This window comes from Rhododendron vialii, chromosome 3a (assembly GCF_030253575.1).
Source record: "Rhododendron vialii isolate Sample 1 chromosome 3a, ASM3025357v1".
NCBI classification, from domain to species: Eukaryota; Viridiplantae; Streptophyta; class Magnoliopsida; order Ericales; family Ericaceae; genus Rhododendron; species Rhododendron vialii.
Window position 1 is genome coordinate 3,278,676 of NC_080559.1, and position 23,917 is coordinate 3,302,592.

A 23,917-nucleotide genomic window follows, 5' to 3' on the forward strand; every position below is an offset into this window, starting at 1 on the left:
TATTTATCGAACGAAGGAAAAAAAAGGATCGTGGTTCAACTAGCGGCAAACACTTTTCACGAAACTCTTATCGGTGATCAACCAAGTGCCCAATTAACACCAATGAAATTTTTCTGGTCGACTATCAATGTTTTTTCTGGTTTACCATCGATCCTTTTAGTTTATATGTCACAATCTATAATGCTTTTTATGATTCCGAAAATATTGTTTAATAAAATTAATTGAAATTTATCAAACAAGATTATTATTTGATAATAAAAAAATTATAAGTTAAAAGATACTGTATAACCAATTTTTTATTTGAGAAGTCCCAAATAATATACATGTCCAACAATTTTGAACGGAGGGAGTGTAAATTAAAACAGAATTCAATCTTGAAGAAATCTCTTTAACCATGCTCTGTTTATCTATATCTTACAACATCCATCCAAAATACACCATTCGAAATCCCTACTACAGTATCAATTAGTATCAACCCATTCTTATAACTAACCAACAGACTTTACTAACTAAAACAACTAACCAACAGACTTTACTAACTAAAACAACTAACCAACAGATACCCAAACATACAGTAGATTGAAGTATACTATACGTGAGCTTAATTCATACAATAATGCTAGGGAAACATAAGAATTTGCACAGATTTGTACTCAGATGTGCTCGGAACTCTTCGATGAGTGTGGCCTACACATCTAGTGCGAGACCCATGAGTATAGGGCGATGGACGATTCTCGACACATTTGTTTCCGAATTTTTCATATTCATCCCGTGTCCGTAGCATTGCTCTGATTCATAATCTGAGCAGAAATACACTGAGCTCGGGCCCACCGTTCCCATCCGGGTTCATCATGTAAAACGCCTCCGAGTCACGGCTCCCCACGACTCGCTCGAACCTCGCCCTCATGTACAACAGCTCGCCCAATCCCAGACCCTCCTCCTTCCGGCCGCTGTCCACCACCGGAATCACGCCGGCGCCGACGGACACGCTGCGCACGGTGCTCAGCACGTGCCAGTCCGACTCCCCGCAAGCCCGCGTGCTCGCGTACCCAACCTTCCTCCCGTTGCAGTACATCGTCCACGTCGGCTCGCTGTACAGCCTCCTCGCGTGCCTCCCGCCGCGTGGTTCCAAGCTCCTTTCCCTCTCGGACTCCAGAGCGATCCGGACCAGCCCGGACGACATCTCCTTCACCAAGTTGGAAGTGGAAATGGCTAGCTCGATTAGCAAGACGGGCTCGGACCTCGGGTCGATTTGGACAGCGAAGGTGACGTGGCCGCGGCGGTGGCCGAAGAGGGTGCCGGTGACTTTGCGGCCGAGGGGAGGGGTGGTGGCGGGGAGGCTGAGCAGGCGGCACGCGGCAGGGATGTTGAGGGAAGGGATGGAGAAGAGATTGAGGAGGGATTTGAGGATGGTCGAGAGTGCAGGTCGGGTTTGGGTGCGTTTTCGGATCAGGGAGCTTTTGGAGGTTTCGTGGGGCGGGTCGGGGTTGAAGGATGATAAGGAACTGAGGTAGTTCGAGGGGATTATGCGTTTGGTGCTTCGGCTGGAGCTGGTGGTTCTGGGGAGGGTGTGGAGTTGTTCTTGTTGCATTTTGGGAGAGAGAGAGGGAAATTGATCGAAACGTGTGTTGGGTTGTGTGTGTGTGTTTTTAGCTTGTGAACAGAAGTTGGTGGTTATTTTGGAGAGAGAGAGAGAGAGAGAAGGAGGGGGGCAAATGAGGCCGACAGAGTGATGAAAGTGGGGAAGGAGGGGTATAGGGGATTAAAGGGGAACAATGGAGGTTTGTGGTGATGATGATTATGCCCCCGGAATTATATACTGTGTGGAAGTAGGAGAGGAATTATAAAATCATGCTCAGGGTTTCACCGGCAAAAAATATTAAAAATTTAATACTTCCTCCGTCCCATAATATTTGTCCGGTCTGCAAAACGAAAACGTAAAAATAATACAATTTTTGTCAGAAAAGTTGGAAAAAAATTCAACAATTTACTAGATCTTGACAAGTTCTTTTAACTTATGAAAAAAATTTGAATTTTTTCTTGAAAGAAATATATTATTTTATAGTCCTCGTTTTGCGTACCAGACAAATATTATGGGACAGATGGAGTATTTTATCATCTCGTTTTCATTAAAAAAATTAGTATTTTACCATCTCGTTTCTACTAATTAAAAAATTGTCAACAAATTTTTTTTGTCTACAGTAACTGTACTCACAAATCTAACAACAATTTATTCACTATCGGAAACCCCGCGTAAGAGGTAAAATTATTCGATAGTTCCAGAGCATTGTCACAGATGCTTCAGACCATTCCAAAGAATCTCCTTAAAGCAAGGGTCTCCGACTCTTTAATCCTGCAGACGGTTCTTTGAAGATTATAACGGAGGAGATAGAGATTGCAAACGATGTAATAAAGGGAGTTGTAAAGGCTGTCGTAGGGTGAAGAACAAGGCTGGCTACGCGAGAGTGGATGGCCGTGAGAACAATAGGGTTTCTTATTCACTCAAAAGATCTGGATAGGGTCAGGACCCTCTTAGAACATCTTCAGCCTTGATCTATTTTAAAATTCAAATTTAAAAATGGGATAAAAATCACAAAAATTTCTCTCCAATCTTTGACCCAAACCCTTTTCCATTTTGGATTTTACCCATTTTTTGCCCAAATCTGAGACAACTTTTGCTTTGACCCATTTCTCCAAAGGCTAGTTAGAGAGGAAGAGAAAGAGGGAGATGTGTCTACCCAAAATGGGTTTTTACCCAAAATTTGACTCAAATTTGAGGAAAAATATGGGTGAAGGCTGGAGATGCTCTTAGGTTCCGTTCCAGAAACCTTCTTAAAAAATAAGCAGTTTATTTCACATTTTCAAACTCAAAAATAAAGTAAATGAAAAATATTTTTTTAATTTTTTTTACATCGTATAAAAGATCTCGATGAGATCTTTCAAACAAAATTCATATTGCATATTTTTAGATTTCAATAAGCCCAAAATTTTTTAGCTTGAAATTGTCTTCTTAAAAAATAAGGACTTTTTCTCCGTTCTGGAACGGAGCCTTAGTATTGATCTGATAAGTTTCGTATCAATTCAGAGATTTTCCCAAGTTTATCTCGAATTTCTTGAGATTTGTGTCCCGCTCTTATGTTGACTCCGAAAATATTGCTAGCGCGACTTACATTGAGTGATTCACAACAACCTATCCTCAAGATCCAACGATCCCTTATTTTTAATGTAGCGACCAAATCACACGTCTCCTTACGTCCCTAAGTTGTAAGTCCTGTGACATTGTCGTCCTAAGCACGGACTTATCTTGAGTCGGTTAAACAACCTTATAGCATATAAAAGCCGTTAAATGGCGAGTTACTCAGGCCCAATGGACCGGGCCAGGTAATTTTGTATGAAGACGCTATATGTAATTCAAACGTTCATTAGTTTACGAGTTACCATAATTTACCTCATCTAGAGACCTGAAAGAAGACAATTAATTATTTAGCACATCTAGAGCACCATCACATGATACTATCTTCCCCACCACGTATCGGTGTGAGAGTCTCACACTTGGTGCAAAAGTCCACATCAATATGTTATGGATAACGTCCCTAAAACATTAGGCCTCATTCGTTTTGAGATTTTGGATTTGGATTTGTAGATAATAAGTGTAAAAAGAAATAAAGTAATTATTGAAAATAGGAGTAATGATTGGAAAGAAATAGAGAAAAATATGAGAGTAATAATTGAAGGAAAATATGATAATGATTAGAATCCAAAATCCAAAAACAAACGGAGCCGGACAGTGCTACGGAAGTAACGAATAATATTCCCAAGAACACGTTGTACCTATTTATTTGGGTTGACAAGCCTTTGTCATATTTGTAACTATATCGATCTACGGCAGTTCTGATATGTGGGCCCTACTCCAGTACCCTGTGCATGATGAGAAGCGTGCAACAATGCTTACGGTGGACCACGTTAAAGTAATCCTTAATAAATACTGATATAGGATGATTGCGTATTGACCGTTGGATAAGAATCACTACGGCTCGTAATGGTTAAGACGCGATAGAGACGTAAAACAGCACCTGGAGAGGATGGCCGGCCACGCTCACTTGGGGGAGCCGACAGGCACGCGCGTCTTTGGTCTTGAAAAACTCATATCCATTTTTGTTTAATTATCAAAAGAAATTAACAATCTAAGTCACATGATATGCGTAGGTGAACGAGAATGAAAAGGGGACCGAAGCATAGAAACTTCCTTTGAAAATATCTCGGCCGACTATAATTTGCGAAAGCAAGAGTTGAAAACAGATGCATAGAGCGAGAATTGAAAACGAAAAACCCACTAAAAAATCTAAAGTGAAGTCAATTACACATTATTTATGTTATTATTGTACGAGTTGAATTTAAAAAAACCCACTAGAAAATCTAAAGTATACATAGAAAGAGTTTTCAAAACGAGGGTGAGTGGCTGGCAGCGATGGACGCAAGTGGGGTCCCATGGGGTACGAGCTTCCACTCGATTTAGTAAAATTACATTAATATTCTTAATTATTTCAATTATACCTAATAAAATATGTGATAGTGTTCCAATAAAAAGTATGCTAGATATCTTTTTTGAGAATATTTATCTGATCTATTCCTTAGAGCGCTAAATTTTCATATCACCATTTTGCATAAACACACTCATTTCTGTTAATTACTCCTATAAGATTAAGTTACATATACAGTCACCAATATGTAAAATTCATTTTACCGGAAAAAATGTATTAATTTAGAAATTATAAATATATGGGTTTAATTTACTAATCTGTGTACCCACTAATACAAATTTCTGTATTCTTCCCTGTGAGTGGGATAGCATTCCAAATAGGAGTAGTTTTATGAAAGAGACAATGGAGTGACGACCATTATGTGTAACGAAGGTCAATGCTAAAATAATTAAATGTGAATTGGAGGCCTCTGTGTTCCTATTCTTTTGGAAGTGGTAATCAAATCAAAACAATAGAACCCTAATTGAAATAACTTAGAGATAATCCTAATTAATGCAAATATTAATCATCAATATATTAGTTTTGGGACGGTTCCAAACAAAAGCATGGTTGATTTGGGGCTGTGACCAATCAGATTGGTGGCCTAACAGAGTTTGTGCCACGTGGTTACAGTCACCACCTCTTTATAATTTATTAGTAGTAAGTTGATAATGACAAATAGCAGTAAAATAAAGTACAAAGCAACTGAGATTAATTAATTAATTAATAACAAGTCGGCAAAAGGACTGAAAGACATATTGTCGAGGGAGTAATTATTCAATACTCTCGAGGCATTGTCACATAGTGTCGACTCAATATGTTTTATAGCGTATAATCATAGACTCATACAATTTCATGTCCTATTTACGATTTGTCCGTCTAAATATTGACATAAACGATATGCATTTAAAAAAGAAGAAGTTAATTTGGAGCGTTTGGGAGCCATCTGTAACCCATTCTGTCAAAATGCATTAGTAAAAATTAACTTGAGAATAGAAAATCTAAAAATCACATATAGAGGAGTTTTTTCAATTTTAATTTTTTTATCACTGAGAAAATCTTTTTATAAAAATATATTTTGCACATACCATTCAACACTTCTACTAGAATTCTCATTATAATTCGAAAATCTATAATTAATCTACCATTTACCATTCAAAAATAACTAGTTCAACCCCTTATAATTAAGTTGTGGACTTGATATAAACATATTGGTTATCAAAGAGATTGAAGAACATATAGGATAAGTATTTATTATGGCAGAGCAACAGTAGGACCCAGAATTTGATTTTGTGCTTTGTTTTAAACCACGCTTGTGGAACCATTATATAGACGCTTAGACCTGATCAATGATATCTAGCTGTGGGCTCCTATATAGTCCTATTGGGAAATTGAAGTTTGAAGCAAAAATCATTAATATTCCAATTTGTACATTTGTTGTTGTTGTATGATTGGACCGTTAATGGATTTTATTATGAGGCTTATTTAATTTGGAGTACTTGACGGAACCAGGATTTTACCCTAGTAGTGGTGAAATGTATACTAAAAAAATCTAGTAGTAACGAGACTATATAAGTTGGGCATAACTTTTTTTTTTTTTACATATAATAATTACATTTTCTAAAATTCTTGTCGTGGCGATTGCCGCTACTAGACCCTCCTGGTCTCATCATTGATACTATTGCATGGAGCAATGATATAGTCAGAGTAAAAGATACGTGCACGAACACACTTGGCAATATATCCGTACCAAAGGGTTCGATTTCCGTAAGTACCCATCTCTCTCTAAGTCCCCTAGAATAGAGTAGATTATGATTAACGAATGACAAAAAAAAAAAAACGGATATGTAGTTCAATTTGAAGTTGATGTCTGGTAAAAAAAATGATCTGTAGACAGAGAGCATAAGCATGCAAGATTGAAACGCATATAATCTGAAAATCATGCAGACTTCAATTATTTGAACGAGTTATTTGCCCACCACCATCACTTGGCGCCTATTGAGGAATGGTCTGATGTTGGTGGTCTCTGTGCCTTTGGATGTCTGTTTTGGGGCTGGTGGGTTTCAATGGTGTTGTTGGGGTTGGTGGTGGTCTGGTGGTGTTTGTTTTGGGTTCCGCAGCAGTTTTGGTTGGAAGAAGATTGGTCTTTGGTCGCCGTGGTCTGGTGGTGTTCAATGCTCATCCTATTCAAGCCGGTGCCCCGTGTGGTTTGTCCATAAGACCTGTTAGATTTTAGTTGATTTGTTGTTGTTTTGCCTTTAGATTTCAGCGATGCTTATTTGTTTAGGATTTGAGCTGTGAATATCTTTAGATCATCTGTTATCTAGACCGAAATTGGCTCTTATGTACCGGCGTTATTGCGAGGCCTGCGTACCGGCGTTATTGCAAGGCCTGCTTCGGCAGTAGGTGCCTGATATCGACGTTTAAATTACTTTGGTTCTTTTCTGTATCTGTTCTGGAATCTGTTTGCCCGCTGGGTTTGTGATGAATGAATGACTCTTTTCTAAAAAAACATTATTTGAACACTTTCGCATTTGTTGAGTGAACGTGAATCATCAGAGCTAAGCTATTACTAAAATTGTTACCGTATAGTAGTACAACTAGTGTAAGGTAAGCTATGGGGCTGGTCTTCTTGTTTAGAAAAGGAAAGGAAAAAATAACGGGTTACAAGTAGTTTAGGAGAAGAAAAAAAAAAGTAATTTAGGAGAATTATTTATATTATAAAATAGAGCGGTTTTTTGTCTACTCATATAAACATGAGCATCCTTCTAACCATTGGATCTCAATTTCAATAGGTTATGGCCGTTGGATTGAATCATTGATTCCAACTTATTTCCCACACCTGTCCCATCAGTTTTCCTCTTCTCCATCGTGTCTCCTCTTCTTCTCCATCGTGTTTCCTCTCTTCTCTCCTCTCTTCCTTCATAGTTACTCTCTCTCTCTCTCTTTCCGCAGAATCCACTCCTCGGTGCTTCAAAAAAAAAACAGCGCCCACAAAGCTCCTCCACCAATCAGCCATCCACAAAATCGATTTAGTTCTCCCTTTCCGGTACGATTCCCATCATCCTTAGGTCTTCTTGCAGAAAAAATAATGTGGCCTAAATTGCTATTTAGGATGAGGATTTTTTTGATGGGAGTCTTACGGGGGAAAAAATTGTTGTTTAGGATGAGAATTTTTTTGCTGTTTAGGATAGAAATTTTTTTATCTATATATTTTGTTATTTGTCTTTCAAAGATACTCACTTTGTATTTGTTAAAATGCATGTTTGACAGAGTGAAAATAATGGAGAATGAATTAATTCTTTATGCCCACTTTTGTGTAGCTCTCTTAATATTTTTGGATAGACTTTGTGGTCCGATATTGCGAGGACAGGCGACATGACAGTAACAACATGTGAAGACATGTCTGGGGAAATACTGGGGACACGGCAAAGTGAATTTAACACTTTTTAAAAATGATTCCAATTGAGAGTTTATTTGTTTTGGATTTTGTTCCTCTTTCGTTTTAATGGTATTGTTTGATCAAATCAAATCATGTTAGGACCAGCATATCCTTTTCCTTGGGTAACAATGTGATCAAATCATTACAGGACCAACACATTCCTTTCCCTCGCTCTCTCCCCTATCACCAAGCGTATGACTGAAACATATTGTGCCGTGCCTTCAGGCACGGGCATGCACTAGTGTAGTAAAAAAGGGGACAATTTTTGAAAGAATCCATAAAAGTGAAGGCAAAATCATAAAGAGATTAAATTATTTCCATCGGTGGTAGAAAATTTCACTTTTCTACAATCATCTTTTTTGGTCCTACTGTATGTTTATTATTAATCTGAACCGTTCATCTTGTAGACCCCACATAGTAGTGTATTCATACAAAAAATAAACTTGATCGGACATCGATAGGAGTATCAAAAATTGAATTTTGCTTTGTGAAATGGACAGTTTATCTTTATTATCAATGATAGAATCAAATTGTTTATTTTATAAACTAAAATTCAAATTTTGATATACTTCGTATCTATTAACTTCTGCAAACTGATTTTTTGCATGGCAATATGTTACTGTGGCTCTTAAAATATGAATGGTTCAGATCACAAGAATGGCCACTCGATGGCTCATAATAAGTGGGGGTAGAAAAATGAGATTTTACACTAACGGTAGATATAATTTATTTTCAAATCGTAATTATGGAGAAGTTTAGCGAGGCCATGTTTTTCCGCTTGGCCTAAAACTAAATTAGCAACTCCTGGTGGAGAAGGGAGAAAAGTAAAGTATAGGGATAAATTTGTGACACAGGTAAAAATACCAGGGTTTTCAGTGTTATTTCCCACGGAGGGTTATTAGGGCTATCAGCCCTGAATCGCAATTCGACCAGAATCTGAACCAGCCGTCATCCGAAATCATCGAACAAAGCTCCGGCAACGATAATCGAAGGTACGAGGCGTAGTACGCTTTTTGCCTCTCTTGCTGTTTTTCGTCTTTTTTTTTTTTTTTTTACTTTTATGCATGGGTAATTTGGAACGCTAACAGCTTCAAGAGTAAGGAGATGTTGTGAATCCCATGAAACGAAGAAGATGTACGGTACGGGGGTTACACTTTTGTAGGCCTTGTTTGATACTACATGTTATAGTTTGAAGTGGATTGGTAGTGAGGGGGGGAGGGGGGGGGGGGGGGGGGGGGGGGGGGGAGGTGTGTGATTGATGGTGAACAGAACATGAATTACTAGTAAAGTTAGTCGTTTGGTTGGAGGTAGGACTTTGTGTAGATGGTTTTATGATCCTGATTGTTTTGGTTGAGCATGTTCTTTTTTGGCCTGAAGCGGCGGCTTTCTATGCTGGCTTGTTCTAAACGAAAGAAAGTTTTATTTGGACAAGGGTACAGGAGTTTTTGAAGTTATTTTGATGGGTTGTGTTGGGCCTGGAGTGCCCCCATGATTTGGTTACACAATGCCACTCCCTGCAACCGCTCTAAAAATAGACTTGTGGGTGCAATGACTTAATTGAAGCCCTCCCTAACACCAGTTGGTTTAAGGATAGATGGTGGAAAAACGGTCCGACAGTTGGTTGCACCTATTGTAGTAAATATGTCCTTTTAAGATTGTGGTTTGTGTTTAATTGTTCAGTTGGATTAGAACTATGAGGAGTTTAGATGGAAATAAATAGGTGTTGCTTGTGTGGCAGTTTTGGAAGGGAATCAAGGAAATTACAGCTGTTATTTTTATAAAAAGATGCTACAGACACGGTTGTCCAGACACTTCCGCCCTATGTATGGGCGTCCCACCTGTATCGGGACCAGACATCTGATCTGTCTCTCTTCTTCCTTCGTTTACGTCTAACCTAACTTTGTATCTTCCTAGAATCCAGTTCAACAATACCGGTTTTACCCAACTGCATGCCCAATCAACCATCACTGCCATGTCACCAGAGTACCTGGTGCTGACATTGGCATGCCTCCATGAAAATGAAAATCAGGACACAACAGGTAGGGACACATGACGAACAACTGTATATCTTTATATGATCATATGAAATGAATAACTAATCCTGCATAGTACACTCAATTGTGTTTTTGATGTATCATACTAAAGTACTAAGAAATCAAATTTTACATTCTACGTAGGAGAAAATCCACGTGAACACTTAATATATATCAGACTGTGAGGGTCGAAATTTTGTTACTTAATATTATGATGCTTCCAAAGGACCATGGGAGGGACACATCCAACAACCATTTTCAGCTACACAAATTACACATAATTTGGTAAATGAAGGGGATGTTTGTTTTAGTTGGAGCTACAGGGCTAAAATCGACCGAAGTGAGATATCGATATGGCGATTGGAGCTATCATTTGACAGTTTCCACAACGTAATATTTTCTTCACAACGGTAGATGGAGGAATCAACCCCACCACAGAAGGAATGAAAACTTCTAACACCTGTAGATTATGTATATATGTTTGCTCTTTACTACTTCTTTCCTGAAACTACTGCTTTGTGGTTCACGGTCGTGTTGTCGTCTTTTTATAATCCAATTCAACTGCATCATAATATTTTCTGAATTTTCGCATGTCGAATTATCTGTAATTTTTGATGTATTAATCATTTATACTCTTAGTTCATAATATGTCATAAACTTGTGTCATGTGACTCGTTTCCAAGGCTATTTGTTTATCTGGTGAAATTATAATGTAAGGTAGTCTATGTTCTATTGTCAACTTCCTCAGAGCTGCTGAGATAATGGCAACTGATATGAGAGACACTGTGGAGCAAGCAAAACCGCCACCGCAATTACAAATATACCCCACATCAAGCAGTGGAATCTCCCCTTTCTGGAGAGGTTTCTCTCCATCTCTTTCTCAAGCAATGCACATACACTAGCCAGAAGAGATTATTGGCATTATTAATTCTATATCTTTCTTTTACAGAAAAGTATGAAAGGGATGCTAGGAAGTATTGGGATGTCTTCTACAAACGTCATCATGACAGGGTCAGTTCCCTTGCTTATTTTTTTCCCTTTCCTGTAGCCACTAAGTACTTACACAGTCAGTAGATTGTTTGAATGTTGGTTCTGCAGAAAGGAGGTCTGTTTTTCAACAAATTAAACCCAGAAGCTAGATGACGTCCAACAACCTTTGTCCATTTCATACTGTTTTTCATCAACACCCATTTTATGTGTTATCACTTGCTTCCATAATCTTAGTCTTGTATCATTTGTAGCCTAACCTTATGTTGTTTGTGTCATCTGTATAGTTCTCAGTTGGCAATATGTAAAATCCGAGCTAGTACAATACTGTTAATTTCTTTGAAAGTCCATGCTTCATGTTTCTCATCAGATACTTTTTAACTGCTATGGAACTAATTGCTGTTTGGCTAATTTTTTCCACAGTTCTTCAAGGATCGGCACTACTTGGATAAGGAATGGGGTCATTACTTTTCTGTGAGTATAGGACGACACTTACTATTGGTGGATGTGTTTTTAATGATTGTTGCTTTGTGAATAAGCTTTGTATGCTACTCAATTTTAGTGACGTGTTCAAAATTTTTCCCCTAAAATTTTCAGGGTGCAGAAAGAAAAGTCATTCTCGAGGTAAATGAAATGCTTTCTTTTCAAATCACCTCAATTTTCATGCTAGTTGTATAGCAAATACTATTAAACCACATATAGGTCCTACATAAATAAATACTATTAAGGAGCTGCATAGCTTAACCTCCTATACTTGGCAATACGCCCTTGTGCTTATATACTTCACATTAATTTGGTACCCAAGCGATGTGGTATTTTGCTTCAAGAGCTCGCTTTTGGGTCCTACCACGAACGTGTACCCTGGTATCAGAGCTAGGTACTATGGATGAGTAGGATGCATGTCTCTAGCCTTTGTAGGTGTTGCCAAGTGAGCATATTGCGCGTGAGGGAAGGTGTGAAACGAGGTCCCACATCGCCTCTTAGCAAAGTCATATGAAGTGCATAAGCGTGAGGGCTCGCTTCAACTGGTCAACATTTAGCTTTACCCAAGACTTAACAAGCATTGCCTCCTAACCTTTTGTCCTCAGTTGACACATGACTTGTGAGGTGGCCTTATGCCTCTCCTTAGGTGCAACCTTGCAAGGCATTTTTCAATTCTTCCGAGATCAAGACTTCCAGTGCTCTGACTGACCATCTTTGGACACCATTGCTTCCCTCTGTTAATGCCCCTGGCCACACACACACCCCAAAATAAGTTTCTTCTCTCACACAATCCATCTGTAGTGACTGAGACATCTCAAGTGACTTCTTTGGAGGCTGCCTAACCTCCCTCGTCACCTCAAGTATTCTAATAGTTGTATCTAAGCCTACATTTTTCTTTGTCTGTTGGAGTTAACCTCATTGTTGCAAGAAACAAGGAAAGACACAACTCATTCCTTCCTCTTTAGATTGGAAAAAATATCTTTTGTTTGCCCTTGTAATTTCTGCTTCATTCTTTTCTGAACAAGTATTTGCCATAGTCTGCCTAGTGTGGCATGCATCACTTGCATTACTCTTACACATAATTACCAGTATGAAATGCAGAGTTTTGACCACTTTTTATATTTTGCTGTTTTGGCTACTCGTGACAACTTTAATAGGTTGGTTGTGGAGCTGGAAACACCATCTTTCCTTTGATTGCAACATACCCCACTATTTTCATCCATGCATGCGATTTCTCACCCCGCGCCATAAACTTGGTTAAGGTATGAATCCGTTTTCATTGCATCCGAGTGGAACACTATTGATTGTTGAATGCAAATCTGCCTTGGTTGCAAGATCCTCCTATCGGGGTGATGAATCCACCTCAGAAGGTTCCCTGCTCTTAAGTCAGACTCTCCTCGGGATTTTACCCCATGGAGAAAGGAGTCTGAGAACCTTTGAGACATATACATCCCAAAAGAAACAAAAGTACAAGTACCACAAGAAAATATGAAGTCATGATGATCTACAAGCAGAATATTAACTCAAATTTGCTCATTTACTTAGTTTAAACTTGATATTTACTAATATTAAGAACAATATTTGTAGTTGAGACATATTACGAATTGTATAAGTTACTTGTATTATAAATATGAACTTTTGTTACAAATGATACTATGTAGTTATGACCTGCAGTGCACTATGGTAATTTGGCTCTTAACTGCATGATAACATTCACATGGTTAGGTACTAGAGGCCATATTCCGCCACCTAGCAGTGAGCAGGGCTCTAAGAGCTTCCTTAACAAGTCCAAGGTTAGGTACTTTGGCACTCCCTTCCCCAGGACAGATTAATGACGTTTTGTACTGGTCAAAAAACATGGAACTCCCGTTATTTTTTTGTTAACCCGCAAGGTGCTTCATTCTCGGTTTGGCATTTTTAAGCCTAAGTTCTGTTACAAATAACAAATTCACTGCATTTTTGGAGAATTTGCTCATATTTTAAATGCTCAGCAATGCCAGCAAATTGAGCGACGTTGCTAACTTGTAAAAATTAGGTACTTGGTCCCGAACTTTAAAACCCCAATAATTCGCTATACGTGTCTGTTGGCCGAGAAAAGGTTACATTTTTGGTATCTGGCCGAGAAAAAGGTTACATTTTTGGTATCTGGCCGTTAATATAAATCAAATAAGATCGATGTCAGGTATGAGCTTTTACAAAAATGTCCCAAGATTTCTCAGTTTCTTTAAATTTTCTGTTTTATGGGGTTCTTGCAAAGTTGAGAATTCTACAAGTCTTCAAACCAAGAAATTAACATATTTCTTATTTTATTCTTTATTTGTTCATTTTTATCGAGATCATTTTATTTGCCTCACCACACTTGAGCACCTAGGCACGCGAGGTGCATGCATTTTAAAACACTAGTCCTCTAGATTGTATTATTTTAAATTCCTCCCTTGTGCTTTTGCATATTGCGAACCAGTCTTTCTTTGATTCTTTAAACCATCAAATTAAAGCTCAATTTGTGGAAATGGCTCCGGCAACCTACAATCGTAGAATAGCCTGGAGTAAATCAGGTGACATTGGTTAAGGACTTAACAAGGACAAATAAATTGGCTATGTGTATCTTTTGGCACTTATCAACAGGCTAGTTAGAAAAGTGTTTATGCTTATTCTTTGTATGAGGTTCCACATGGAGCAGTAGTTAGTGTTCTCTCTTTCTCTTCAGAAACTTTCACGGACAGCATCTCATTAGCCCTTAATATGGCATACATTATTCATTTCTTGGGTCACACGACCTAATTGGATGAGCTATATTTTCAATTGGCAGGCACATAAAGACTTTATGGAGAGCCAAGTGAATGTATTTGTTTGTGATCTGACAGCTGACGATCTGAGCAAGCAGATTTCTCCATCTTCAGTTGATATAGTAACCATGGTATTTCAGTGAAGTTTGGAAATTTATGTTTCTGAAAAACTGAATAAATAGTTTATTCAACTTATTGTGCTAATTGCTTTACTATCTTAGGATCATTAACTGTTTCAGAGCTTGAGTTCACTCGTTCTTGTAATGTTTTTTTCCTCCTAGCTGACTTGTTAAGCAGGTATTTGTCTTGTCTGCAGTGTCCCCTGAGAAGATGCCTTTAGCATTGCAAAATATCAGAAAAGTTCTAAAGGTAATGATTAGTAAATGTTATAGCAAAACCATGAAAACACGTGTCAACATTTCTAGTATGATGACTGAATTTTATTTCAAATTTTCCCTCTGCAGCCAGATGGTTATGTTTTGCTCCGCGACTATGCCACAGGCGACCTTGCTCAGGTTATTTCACTTTCGTATGACTTATCTGTGGAAACATTATTATGCTTATGTGACATAAAACTATGTGCTCTTTCAATTCGTTAGAGAACTGTATGTCATGTATTCCAGCTTCTTTTGATGCTGTTTGGACGGTGTTGAGAAACCTGTTCACGGAGAGGAAGGGGTAGCAAGAGCACTAGAGTTTCTTTTGCTAAAATCCTCCTGTGAGAAGCATGTTGATCAAGCCACCTACACGTGAAATTGATTTTCCAACTTAAAGCCTACTTTCATAACCTGAAGCATTATCTTTATGCTCTTCTTCACACCCTTTCTTATCTTACAATGGCCTGGTGTCGGTTCATTCCTGCAACCTATTACATCTAAGATCAGCCCAATTCCAACTCCTTTTCTTCTACTTAACCTGAAACCTTTTCTACTCCCCTAGTCTACACCCTTCCCATAATGGAAGCCACCTTGTTGTAAATTGTTGGTTGGTAGGACAGTTTTTGCATGCACTTGTCCATCAGCTTACCGAATTGACCCAAGTAGTAGTGTCACCACCGACCTGGTTTATGTAGTTGATTTTCTCGCCTAAAGTCTGGGGGCAAAATCTTTCTGTCTCCCTTGACAAAAGAGGCTGAATAGCAGGCTTATTATCCCACAATGCTAAGCAGATATGTAGCCTGTAAAATCTCAACACTCTGATTAGACTTAAGCAGTGTTCTAAAAGGCGGGATTAATTGCCGATTAATGGGCGATTAATCGGAAATTTCGGCTGACCGATGAGATTAATGGCTAAAAGGTTGAATTAGGCGGCTAGAAGATTAATCGGGCTTTGGCGGCGATTAATCGCCGCTTAATTGGTCGGCATCTAGGCGGCGATAGGCGATTAATCGATTCATGGGCGATTAATCGATTCATGGGCGATTAATCGGCTAATGGGCGATTAGGCGAGGTAAATCTGAATTTTTAGAAAACGAAGGGGGAAACTGTTATACTCGTACCAGGTTATTTAGGGCTTTGAATTACTGAGTTAGGGCTCTCATTCGATCTGGGTCTGGGAAGAAACCCAGTCATCGCCTACTGCTGACGCCAGTAAATCGACGATCGCCTCTCATCACCGACACCGATCATCGCCGACGCTAGCCATCGCCGATGCCTTTCATCACCATTCACCGCTACTGCGCCTCATTGTTGACTGCTGTAACTCTCGATCCCTCTCTCTCTCTCTCTCTCTCTCTCTCTCTCTCTCTCTCTCTAATTTCTTGATCCCCCCTCTCTCTGTAGTGAGTAGTATTTTTTTTTTTTTTGGACAAAATTTAACACTTGAGTCTGAGTAGCAGAGTAGTGTAATATTGTAAATTTATGGTTTGGACTGTTTGGTGTAGGCCGTAGCCGTGTAGACCGGTAGATGTGTAGTAACTAGTAAGTATTGATGGTAGAGAAGATATATCACATCAACTAGAAAAACTGTGATTATTGATGGTAGGGAGGTTGTAGAATATTTAAAAAAAAAAAAACGACTAATTGCTAAAAGGCGATTAATGGCCGATTAATAGGTCTTGAAGCTTGAAGGTGGTCGGCCGCCCGCCTAGCGCCGAGCGCTTTTTAGAACATTGGACTTAAGATGGTGTGGCGACTCAAGAAGTGTTGTTAATTCAAATTTCTAAATTTGCATGAGAAAAATGCAGTTAGGAGTGTCTCATAATGCAGTGACTTTTGTTTACTTTATTGGGATGTCTGCAAATATAATGGGCTCAGATCCTCTCTCACATGTCCTCTCCCAACATCTTCCGGAGGCTTTAACGAGAGTGCACCTCATAAATAGCCGATGACCAGCTTAAATGCTTCTACAGCGGATGTCCAAATAGTTTAAGTGAAATGGTGTAGTTTTGAGGGAGCGGCAGATTAACGGGGTAACCGTTCAGGTTTCTCTTTTTCCATTTCATTTTAAGCCTTCCAAAACGACATCGTTTTCCTTTCGAATTCCAAAACCAAACAAAGAGAACATCGTGGTCCCCAAACTAGTTTTGCTCGCCATCTCTGGGTTGTCTAAATAAAAGAAGCATTCATTTGGTATATGAAACAGCTTTGAGTGGAGTTCTGAGATTAGAAAAATAAGTAGCATGTTACATGAGTTTGCTAAGAGATGCTTTCTTTCCTCTTCTGTTTTTATTTGGTATTTTCTCTCCATTTCACTGCTGATCAAAAAGTAGTTTGCTTAGTCTTACAAAGTTTGACAACTGGGTTTTTGGATATCAAGAGATGACCACGTTCTGCTGAACGTTTGACCTTTTGTAGCTAATTTCAAGAATTATAGACTCTGCTAGGGTTCAAGCTGAGTTTTTGAAGGACATCATAGGCACGTCGTCAGCAAATTTGAAGGAGAGGTTGGCAACATTGTTGTTGAATCAGTAGATCTGAGAAGTCTGCACTCTGCACATCCAGTTGACGGTTGGAGAGTCCAGGCTCAATTTGAAGGAGAGGTTGGCAACGTTGTTGAATCAGTAGATGTGAGAAGTCTGCACTCTGCACATCCAGTCGCCAGTTGGAGAGTTCAGGCTCAATTCATATGGATAAATGAGAGTAAATGCTTCATTAGGACAGTGCCTTCCTAAACAACGCATTGCCTTAATAAGAGTTTGATATCAGATGTGGCAAAGCTGGAGCCGTTCGATCGTCTCATTAATGAGATGTCACATTCTTATTAAAACCTCCAGAAGACATTGGGAGAGGAAATATTGAGAGAGGATCTAATCTGAACCCATATATCACTGTATATATGTACATAAGCTCAGGAGTTTTGATGGGGTCAGGGCTTGAGCAACATGGTTTCATATCAAGTAGTTTTCTGAAACTGAGTTTCATTTGACATTTTCTTTGTGAAGTTGCAACTCAACACGAAAAGAAAGAATTAGTTCAAAAAATATGATGGTCTATATCTTTTATATGTTCTATATTTGAAGCCACTTCGTTCTAAAATTGCGTGACCATTATCCTTTTTCGGTCCAAATAAACATTGCAAAACATAGTTTTCTAGGTAAATGTTCAACTAAACATATTCATGATTCCCATACCCTTGTATGTTTAGAAGAGTCGATGTAACATAGATGGTAGGCATGTTGATATGTGTCATTACATATGGATTAATCTTTGACAGGAAAGGTTCAGTTGCAAGGATCAAAAGATCAGTGAGAACTTTTATGTCAGAGGTGATGGCACTGTAAGTTCAGTCCCACAATACATGTTTTTCCAGCCATTACATTCTTATTTGACCACGTGACTCAACTTATATTTGCAGCGTGCATTCTATTTTTCTGATGAGTTTTTGATGAGTTTGTTCACCGAAAATGGATTTGACATTGAAGAACATAGTTTGTGCTGCAAACAAGTGGAGAACCGGTCAAGGGAGATAATAATGAATCGGTAAATGATTATTTTATTTATTCAGTTCCACTGGTGGATATTTTTTAGCATTATTTATAATCCTCTGAGCGTAATTAAGGCACTTGGTTAGGCTATGCATCTGTGTACATATTGCATAAGCGACGTGGTGTACTATTGTCGGTTTTCCGAGGAGGGTACAGACCAAAAGAACAGAAACCGGGCCGAAAGGAGGAGAAGTTCAGGTCATCAGCTCCGCCCCATCTAGAAATGACCATCCTCAAAAGCAGTACATACAGCCATCCACTCAGCAGCCCTTTATATTCTCACCAGGACAGGTTCAGCAGACTACCTCGCTATGAATTGGTTTCACATCCCCTTTATCTATTTCATCTTTCTGGCCGGCTTTCGGTCCTTTTAGGTCCGGATGTAACTGCAGGCTTTAACGTTAGAGAATAGCTCGGCAAGCGCTTTCCTAAGGCATTCTTCCTTCGTGGGAATTCTCTTTCCAATACGGGAAGAAAGACCAGGAACGGTACTACCTACGGGTATTCCCTCGCCAAGGGGAACTTTCTTTGTTCTTCAAACTAGAGGTCTTAGCAACAGTTACACGCGGACCTAAAATAAAAAACTGTCGAGAACGAGAAGAAGGAAGGACAGGTACATCTGTTACCAAGGCATCCGCCCGATCATATTAAGTGTGGTCTCATCGTCAACTGGAGTAGTGGGAAATACGCCTACTGGTTTAGCAAATCAACTACGAATTCCCCGCCCGAAGCTTCCTTTGTTTCGTCAATCTTACTTGATTCGCCTTAAGATCCCCTTGGGCGTCCGTTTCACGAGTGATTGTACTGCTTTCATTTCATTCCCTAGCTGGACCGTTTTGCACCGAGAATGAATTGAAGTAGTGGGCTTTCCTTCCGAACAGTGAGGGGATGAAACAGAGAAAGAAACCAACAGTGAGGCTTGACTTTCCTATTTTTCTAGGTTAGCTACTGTCATTTCCCTTCGGCTTCTTCCCAAGAAATGAACAAGCTGTCGCCTTCCCACTAGTTTTCCCTCCATCCTGCTTTGTTCCCCACTAATTGTTTACGAAATGGGGTGCAGTGCCCAAGAAATGAATAAGCTGCCGCCTTCTGGAGAGTGGTTTCAGCTCTCCCTCTCGCCCGCAATCGAGTGCCCCACAGGTTTCAACTAAGCGGGTGCGTACCTAGATGAAATCCAGCTATCGTTGAGTGAGACGCTACTGCTTTTCTTCTACGCTTGTCTTGCTTGAAGAACGGAGCGAGCGAGCCTATTTCCTTGTTCGCTGCTACTGGCCTTTCCGTGGTGTAGTCTTTCGCATATGAATGAACTGGCCTTTCGAACAAAGTCAGTGTAGTCCCGATGGATCTCCACTTTCTGGACCCCCTCCTTCAACCACCTGACCTAACCTTCCGGATGCCATTGGAAAATCGAGAAGAGGTAGCACTGGACCGATCTTAGACTCAAAGAAGTCAAGATCGAAAGCACTCCAAAATTTCTTGTTAGGGTCCCAGGCATACCGAATTCTCTCAGGCCACAAGATGCCAGCCAGAGGACCATTTAAATTCCCCTTGAGCGTGAATAAAGCGCAGGAGGTGGGCATAAGAAAAGAAGAAATCTCGCCCAATTGATCATTCATTTGGCTTTGATTTGGGGGGTATGGTTCTACAACAAACGTCCCTGTAGCTCCTTGGTTCTTGGAGGTTTAGGGGGGCCACTGTTTCAGTGGTATTCTGAGAGCAGCCACTTTGTGCATATATTGCCTAAGGTTAGGTCTGTCTCCAATCATTCCCCGCCCATACCCCCAATGATTGGGGACTAGATGGGTTATGTTATGTTGTTGTTGTTGTTGTAATCATAGCTGACTCCTAGCTGGAATAAAGGGGAGAAAGTGCAATGTAATTCTGAATTGAATTCTTATCCGTAATTCTATGAGCATAATGAAGGCACTTGGTTAGGCTGTGCATCTGTATAGATATTGCTGAAGTAATCACAATTGACGAATAAAGAGGAGAGAAAGTTAAATCTAATTCTGAATCTTCCAATAATTCTCCAAATTGATAAGGACTGTTGCTAGGAAAGAAAAAAGAGGGGTATATTCGCTTAGAAGCTAAGATAGGAAAGAAGTTTATACTGGATGGCGAATTTAGGAACCCTAATTTATATAGCGGGGAGGGTGAGAAATAATATATATATATATATATATATGGTATAACTTGCAGATCTTTCTAATTTTACAGCTTTTCTTGTTCTTTCAATCCTCCTGTTTGCGTCTATCTTTCTTATTCACATATGAATCGTCGTGTTTGATTTCAGGCGTTGGGTCCAAGCCGTATTCCGGTTACATGATGCTAGCTCCTCACGTTGCACAATACCTGGAAATGAGCTAGTTCGTGGAAGGGATTCCATGCCTCAGCTCAATAAGAGTCCTTTGGAGGAGCCTGTGTACGAGTCTGAGATAGACATAGCGGACAGTGTGGCTGTTGAGATGTTTGGTATCTCGATATCCAGTGATGAGGTGATGGATTAGCTATGCTTCTCTTTCTACTTCACTTTCTACCTTCTCTGAAATATTGGTCATACTTCAATTGTATGGGTAGCATGTTGCTGATGACCCACGTGAGACAGTTATGTCATCGGAAATTTGTCCGAGACTTGTACCTAAACTTGAATACTTGAATCCTTCAAATTTTAATGACCTTTTAAAGATGATGAAGCTATCATTTGTTTGAAAAGATAATAACATTGATGTAGGACGGAGTTGAAACGTTGCAAGGGAGATGGTGATTCACTAGAAAACTCTGTTGACAAATCAGTGACCTCCAAGCACATATTAAATGCAGGACCAACAACTGGTTCCTTAAATTCTCACTAATGGCACCATTGTTGTTAAACCCTACGATAATGGATACGTATCTTAGGATTCGTATCGTCTCCCTCAGAAAATTAGACGTATCCCACCCCCCATATCCTTTTGGTACAGAAATCCCAAGACATACACGTATCCCGATTCGATAGTGTTCTCAAGGTAAGTTTAGTTTAATATTTTCTCCCTCTTTCTCTCTCTTAGAATAGTAATTGTACTCAAACATGGAAGAGTAAAAGGAGAAAATAATAATATTTGTATGATGATAGCTAAGAATTAAGATGGAGCATTATTGGACTGTTCAAAGGAAAAAAAGACTAAGCTAAAATAAGATATGGAGGATATTCTGGGTAATTTGGCTAATTCTTGTTGTACATGAGCATGTACAAAAGACTAGCGACAATAGTTAGTCAAACCTCATGAACCACCTTCGGCAGACTTAGTCAAGTGGCTGGGTAATCCATTTGCCGCAATAACTAGCCAAATCTAAGGAGGTACTATTCACTAGTCAACTTTAATCTTAAATTATAAACTCCATCTTTTCACTTCAGTATTACATCTTTTGTAAATGCATTGGGAATGAAGATAAAAATATTTTAATAAAAGACAGCTAAAATAGATAGTCCTGTTGATTAACGGGATAAAATAACTCCAATTTTGTGCCTATTTTACCTATCATTGTTGTGCACGCTTTTACCTTCTTTTTGCCCCCGAGTGGAAGACCTATTTCTTTCTTCTTTACTTGGGAATATTTGTATTCTTCTTCATCCACAGTAGCCGTCCCACACGATGCGTGTCCGAACTCTTTTGTTTCGCACCCAATAATTCTTACGTGCTACAAAGAAATGAGTCAATGGTATGAAAGGAAAGACATTCTGTCAGAGAGAGTTTTGTTTACAAAATATTAGCGTTCTAAGGATTCACTGACCCATTCCCTCGGTTTTAAACATTGATAACTTTCGATTACCGAGGATTATGCTATGGGATGATGGAGGAGATAGAGAATCCCCAAATATCAGATGACGGGCATTAGGATAACCCATGTCACCTGTACTTTTTACGATGTTTCTTTGCAATATCAGTCTTATTCGAGTCGTGCCTGTTTCTTTTTCAGATTATCGAGGTGAACATAGGAGAGAGCATATTCAAGATGAAAGTTGTTCCCAAGGAGTTCCAACACACCTGCAAATCAACTGGCTTGATGCTATGGGAATCCGCCCAGCTAATGGCATCCGTCATCGCTGCGAATCCAACGATCGTTGCTGGGAAAAGGGTGTTAGAATTGGGATGCGGTTGCGGGGGGATTTGTTCGATGGTTGCTGTTGTATCTGCTGCAGATCTAGTGGTTGCGACCGATGGAGATTCAAAAGCACTCGACCTCTTGACTCAAAATCTCTCTGCGAATCTCAGCCCACCAGATCTTGACCGAATAATTACAAAGAGACTAGAGTGGGGGAACAAAGACCATATTGAAGGGATCAAGAAGTTGAATGATACAGGTTTTGAGATGATTATAGGCACAGATGTGACTTACATTCCTGAAGCAATCTCCCCTTTGTTTGCAACTGCAAAGGAGCTTATTTCGCCCGTTGGAGGCGGCAGTGAAGAGTGTGAACCAGCTGTGATTTTCTGCCATGTGCTACGTAGAGTTGATGAGCCGGCTATTCTGTCCGCTGCATCTCAATTTGGTTTCCAGCTTGTTGATAAGTGGCCTACGGGAGTTCCAACGGGTTCATCTAAAAGCATCATCAGCACTTGGTTTCCAGAAAATGCCTGCAATTTTATACCCACCGCGGCATTGAATATCATGTACTTTCGACGAGCGAAGACAGCTTTCTAGTTGAGTTATGTCGCTGCCTTCAGCAATAAGTTTTTATTTTTATTTTTATTGGCACTCATAATTTCCTTTGACGAGTATATTTTTTTCTCTACTGCATCAAAACGTGATTTCTGATTGAAAACTTATAAAATTGCTATTGATCTGCTTAAAGAATTTTTTGCTTTCTCGCTATACTTACTGTTCTATCATACGTGAATTTGTTTAATTATAATTCCTGGTCTGTACGAAGGAACAAGAAATAAAGTGAGAGGGAGAACTCGAAAACAAATCAACAAAGCATAGTTGTTTCTGCAATGCTCGGGTCCCCGAAAAGTTTCTCGAAAATCTACCCAATGAGAAATCAAATATTCTACTTAGATGTTTGGGTCCTAAACACCAAAGTGAATCTTAATCATTAATTCAATTTTCGGAGACATTTTTGAGGACACTTTTCTAGAACCACACAATTATTGAATTAACACTTACGGAGTAGTTTGGTTTAATTTCCTTGGGAAACCTTCAAAAACATGCCCCCACATTTACCCCACCACCTCATCTAGTAAGGATAGCAGGTGAATACAATAATGCTACAGACATGCCTCTCGGTTACTCCTTTCTCACAAACAATGGAGGCCGCATATGTGTAGAGTCCACCGCCTGTGAGAGAAGAGTGTATGGAAAGTGACCGAGAGACTTGTATGTCCCCAGCATTTCCGAGGTGCAAATACCCATTCTATGTAGAACTACACTTTCACAAATTACTACGAAAAGAGGTCCATTTTATGCACACAAAAAAAATTAGTTTGGTCTTCTATTTGAGGAATGCTTTAATTTTGTCTTCTTCTAATAGGAGGACTGTTCAAATAAACTTGCGTCATGACAAAGGATGGTAATAAAAACGGTGCCATATCACTATTTTTTCCCTTAGAACAAAAAATCTCAGACCTAATTTGGGTAATTTTCACTTTTATATAATTTTGGTTTGTCGTTAGTTACGATAATCATGCACGAAATATTGATCCAAAAATAATTATGCACACGAAAATCATGTTTTTCGGAAACTTAGAGCATCTACGCTG

The 23,917-nt window shown here is 39.3% G+C and overlaps 2 protein-coding genes and 1 long non-coding RNA gene across 5 annotated transcripts; 2 read left to right on the forward strand and 1 right to left on the reverse strand.

Moving 5' to 3' along the window:
* Positions 1-516: 516 nt before the first annotated feature.
* Positions 517-1,692, reverse strand: LOC131318926 (protein MIZU-KUSSEI 1). The gene has a single exon (XM_058348974.1). It carries the CDS (start codon positions 1,589-1,591, stop codon positions 794-796), a length of 798 nt encoding a protein of 265 aa, XP_058204957.1. The 5' UTR covers positions 1,592-1,692; the 3' UTR covers positions 517-793.
* A 7,117-nt stretch (positions 1,693-8,809) lies between these two features.
* LOC131319045 (uncharacterized) lies at positions 8,810-23,009 on the forward strand. Of its 3 annotated transcripts, none has more exons than XM_058349144.1 (13): positions 8,810-8,954; positions 10,744-10,856; positions 10,945-11,006; positions 11,406-11,456; positions 11,580-11,606; positions 12,623-12,727; positions 14,275-14,382; positions 14,549-14,620; positions 14,716-14,766; positions 17,906-17,968; positions 18,047-18,171; positions 20,470-20,671; positions 22,134-23,009. In XM_058349144.1, the coding sequence occupies exons 2-13, from the start codon at positions 10,757-10,759 to the stop codon at positions 22,857-22,859; spliced, it is 1,692 nt and encodes a 563-aa protein (XP_058205127.1). In that variant the 5' UTR covers positions 8,810-8,954; positions 10,744-10,756; the 3' UTR covers positions 22,860-23,009. The 3 variants fall into 3 exon arrangements, with proteins under 3 accessions (XP_058205127.1, XP_058205129.1, XP_058205128.1); XM_058349146.1 differs by having other exon boundaries at positions 8,854-8,954; positions 10,717-10,856; XM_058349145.1 differs by lacking the exon at positions 8,810-8,954 and adding an exon at positions 9,056-9,101.
* Positions 18,174-20,183, forward strand: LOC131319046 (uncharacterized). The gene is made up of 2 exons (XR_009197874.1): positions 18,174-18,300; positions 20,015-20,183. It is a non-coding gene; the product is annotated as an uncharacterized LOC131319046 (long non-coding RNA).
* Positions 23,010-23,917: the final 908 nt, after the last annotated feature.

Coding starts and splice junctions, on each gene's coding strand:
- LOC131318926 (XM_058348974.1), bottom strand. CDS start 1,591: ATGCAACAAGAACAACTCCACACCCTCCCCAGAACCACCAGCTCCAGC.
- LOC131319045 (XM_058349144.1), top strand. CDS start 10,757: ATGGCAACTGATATGAGAGACACTGTGGAGCAAGCAAAACCGCCACCG. Junction 14,383..14,548: donor CAGTTGATATAGTAACCATG/GTATTTCAGTGA, acceptor CTTGTTAAGCAG/GTATTTGTCTTGTCTGCAGT. Junction 14,767..17,905: donor CCACAGGCGACCTTGCTCAG/GTTATTTCACTT, acceptor AATCTTTGACAG/GAAAGGTTCAGTTGCAAGGA.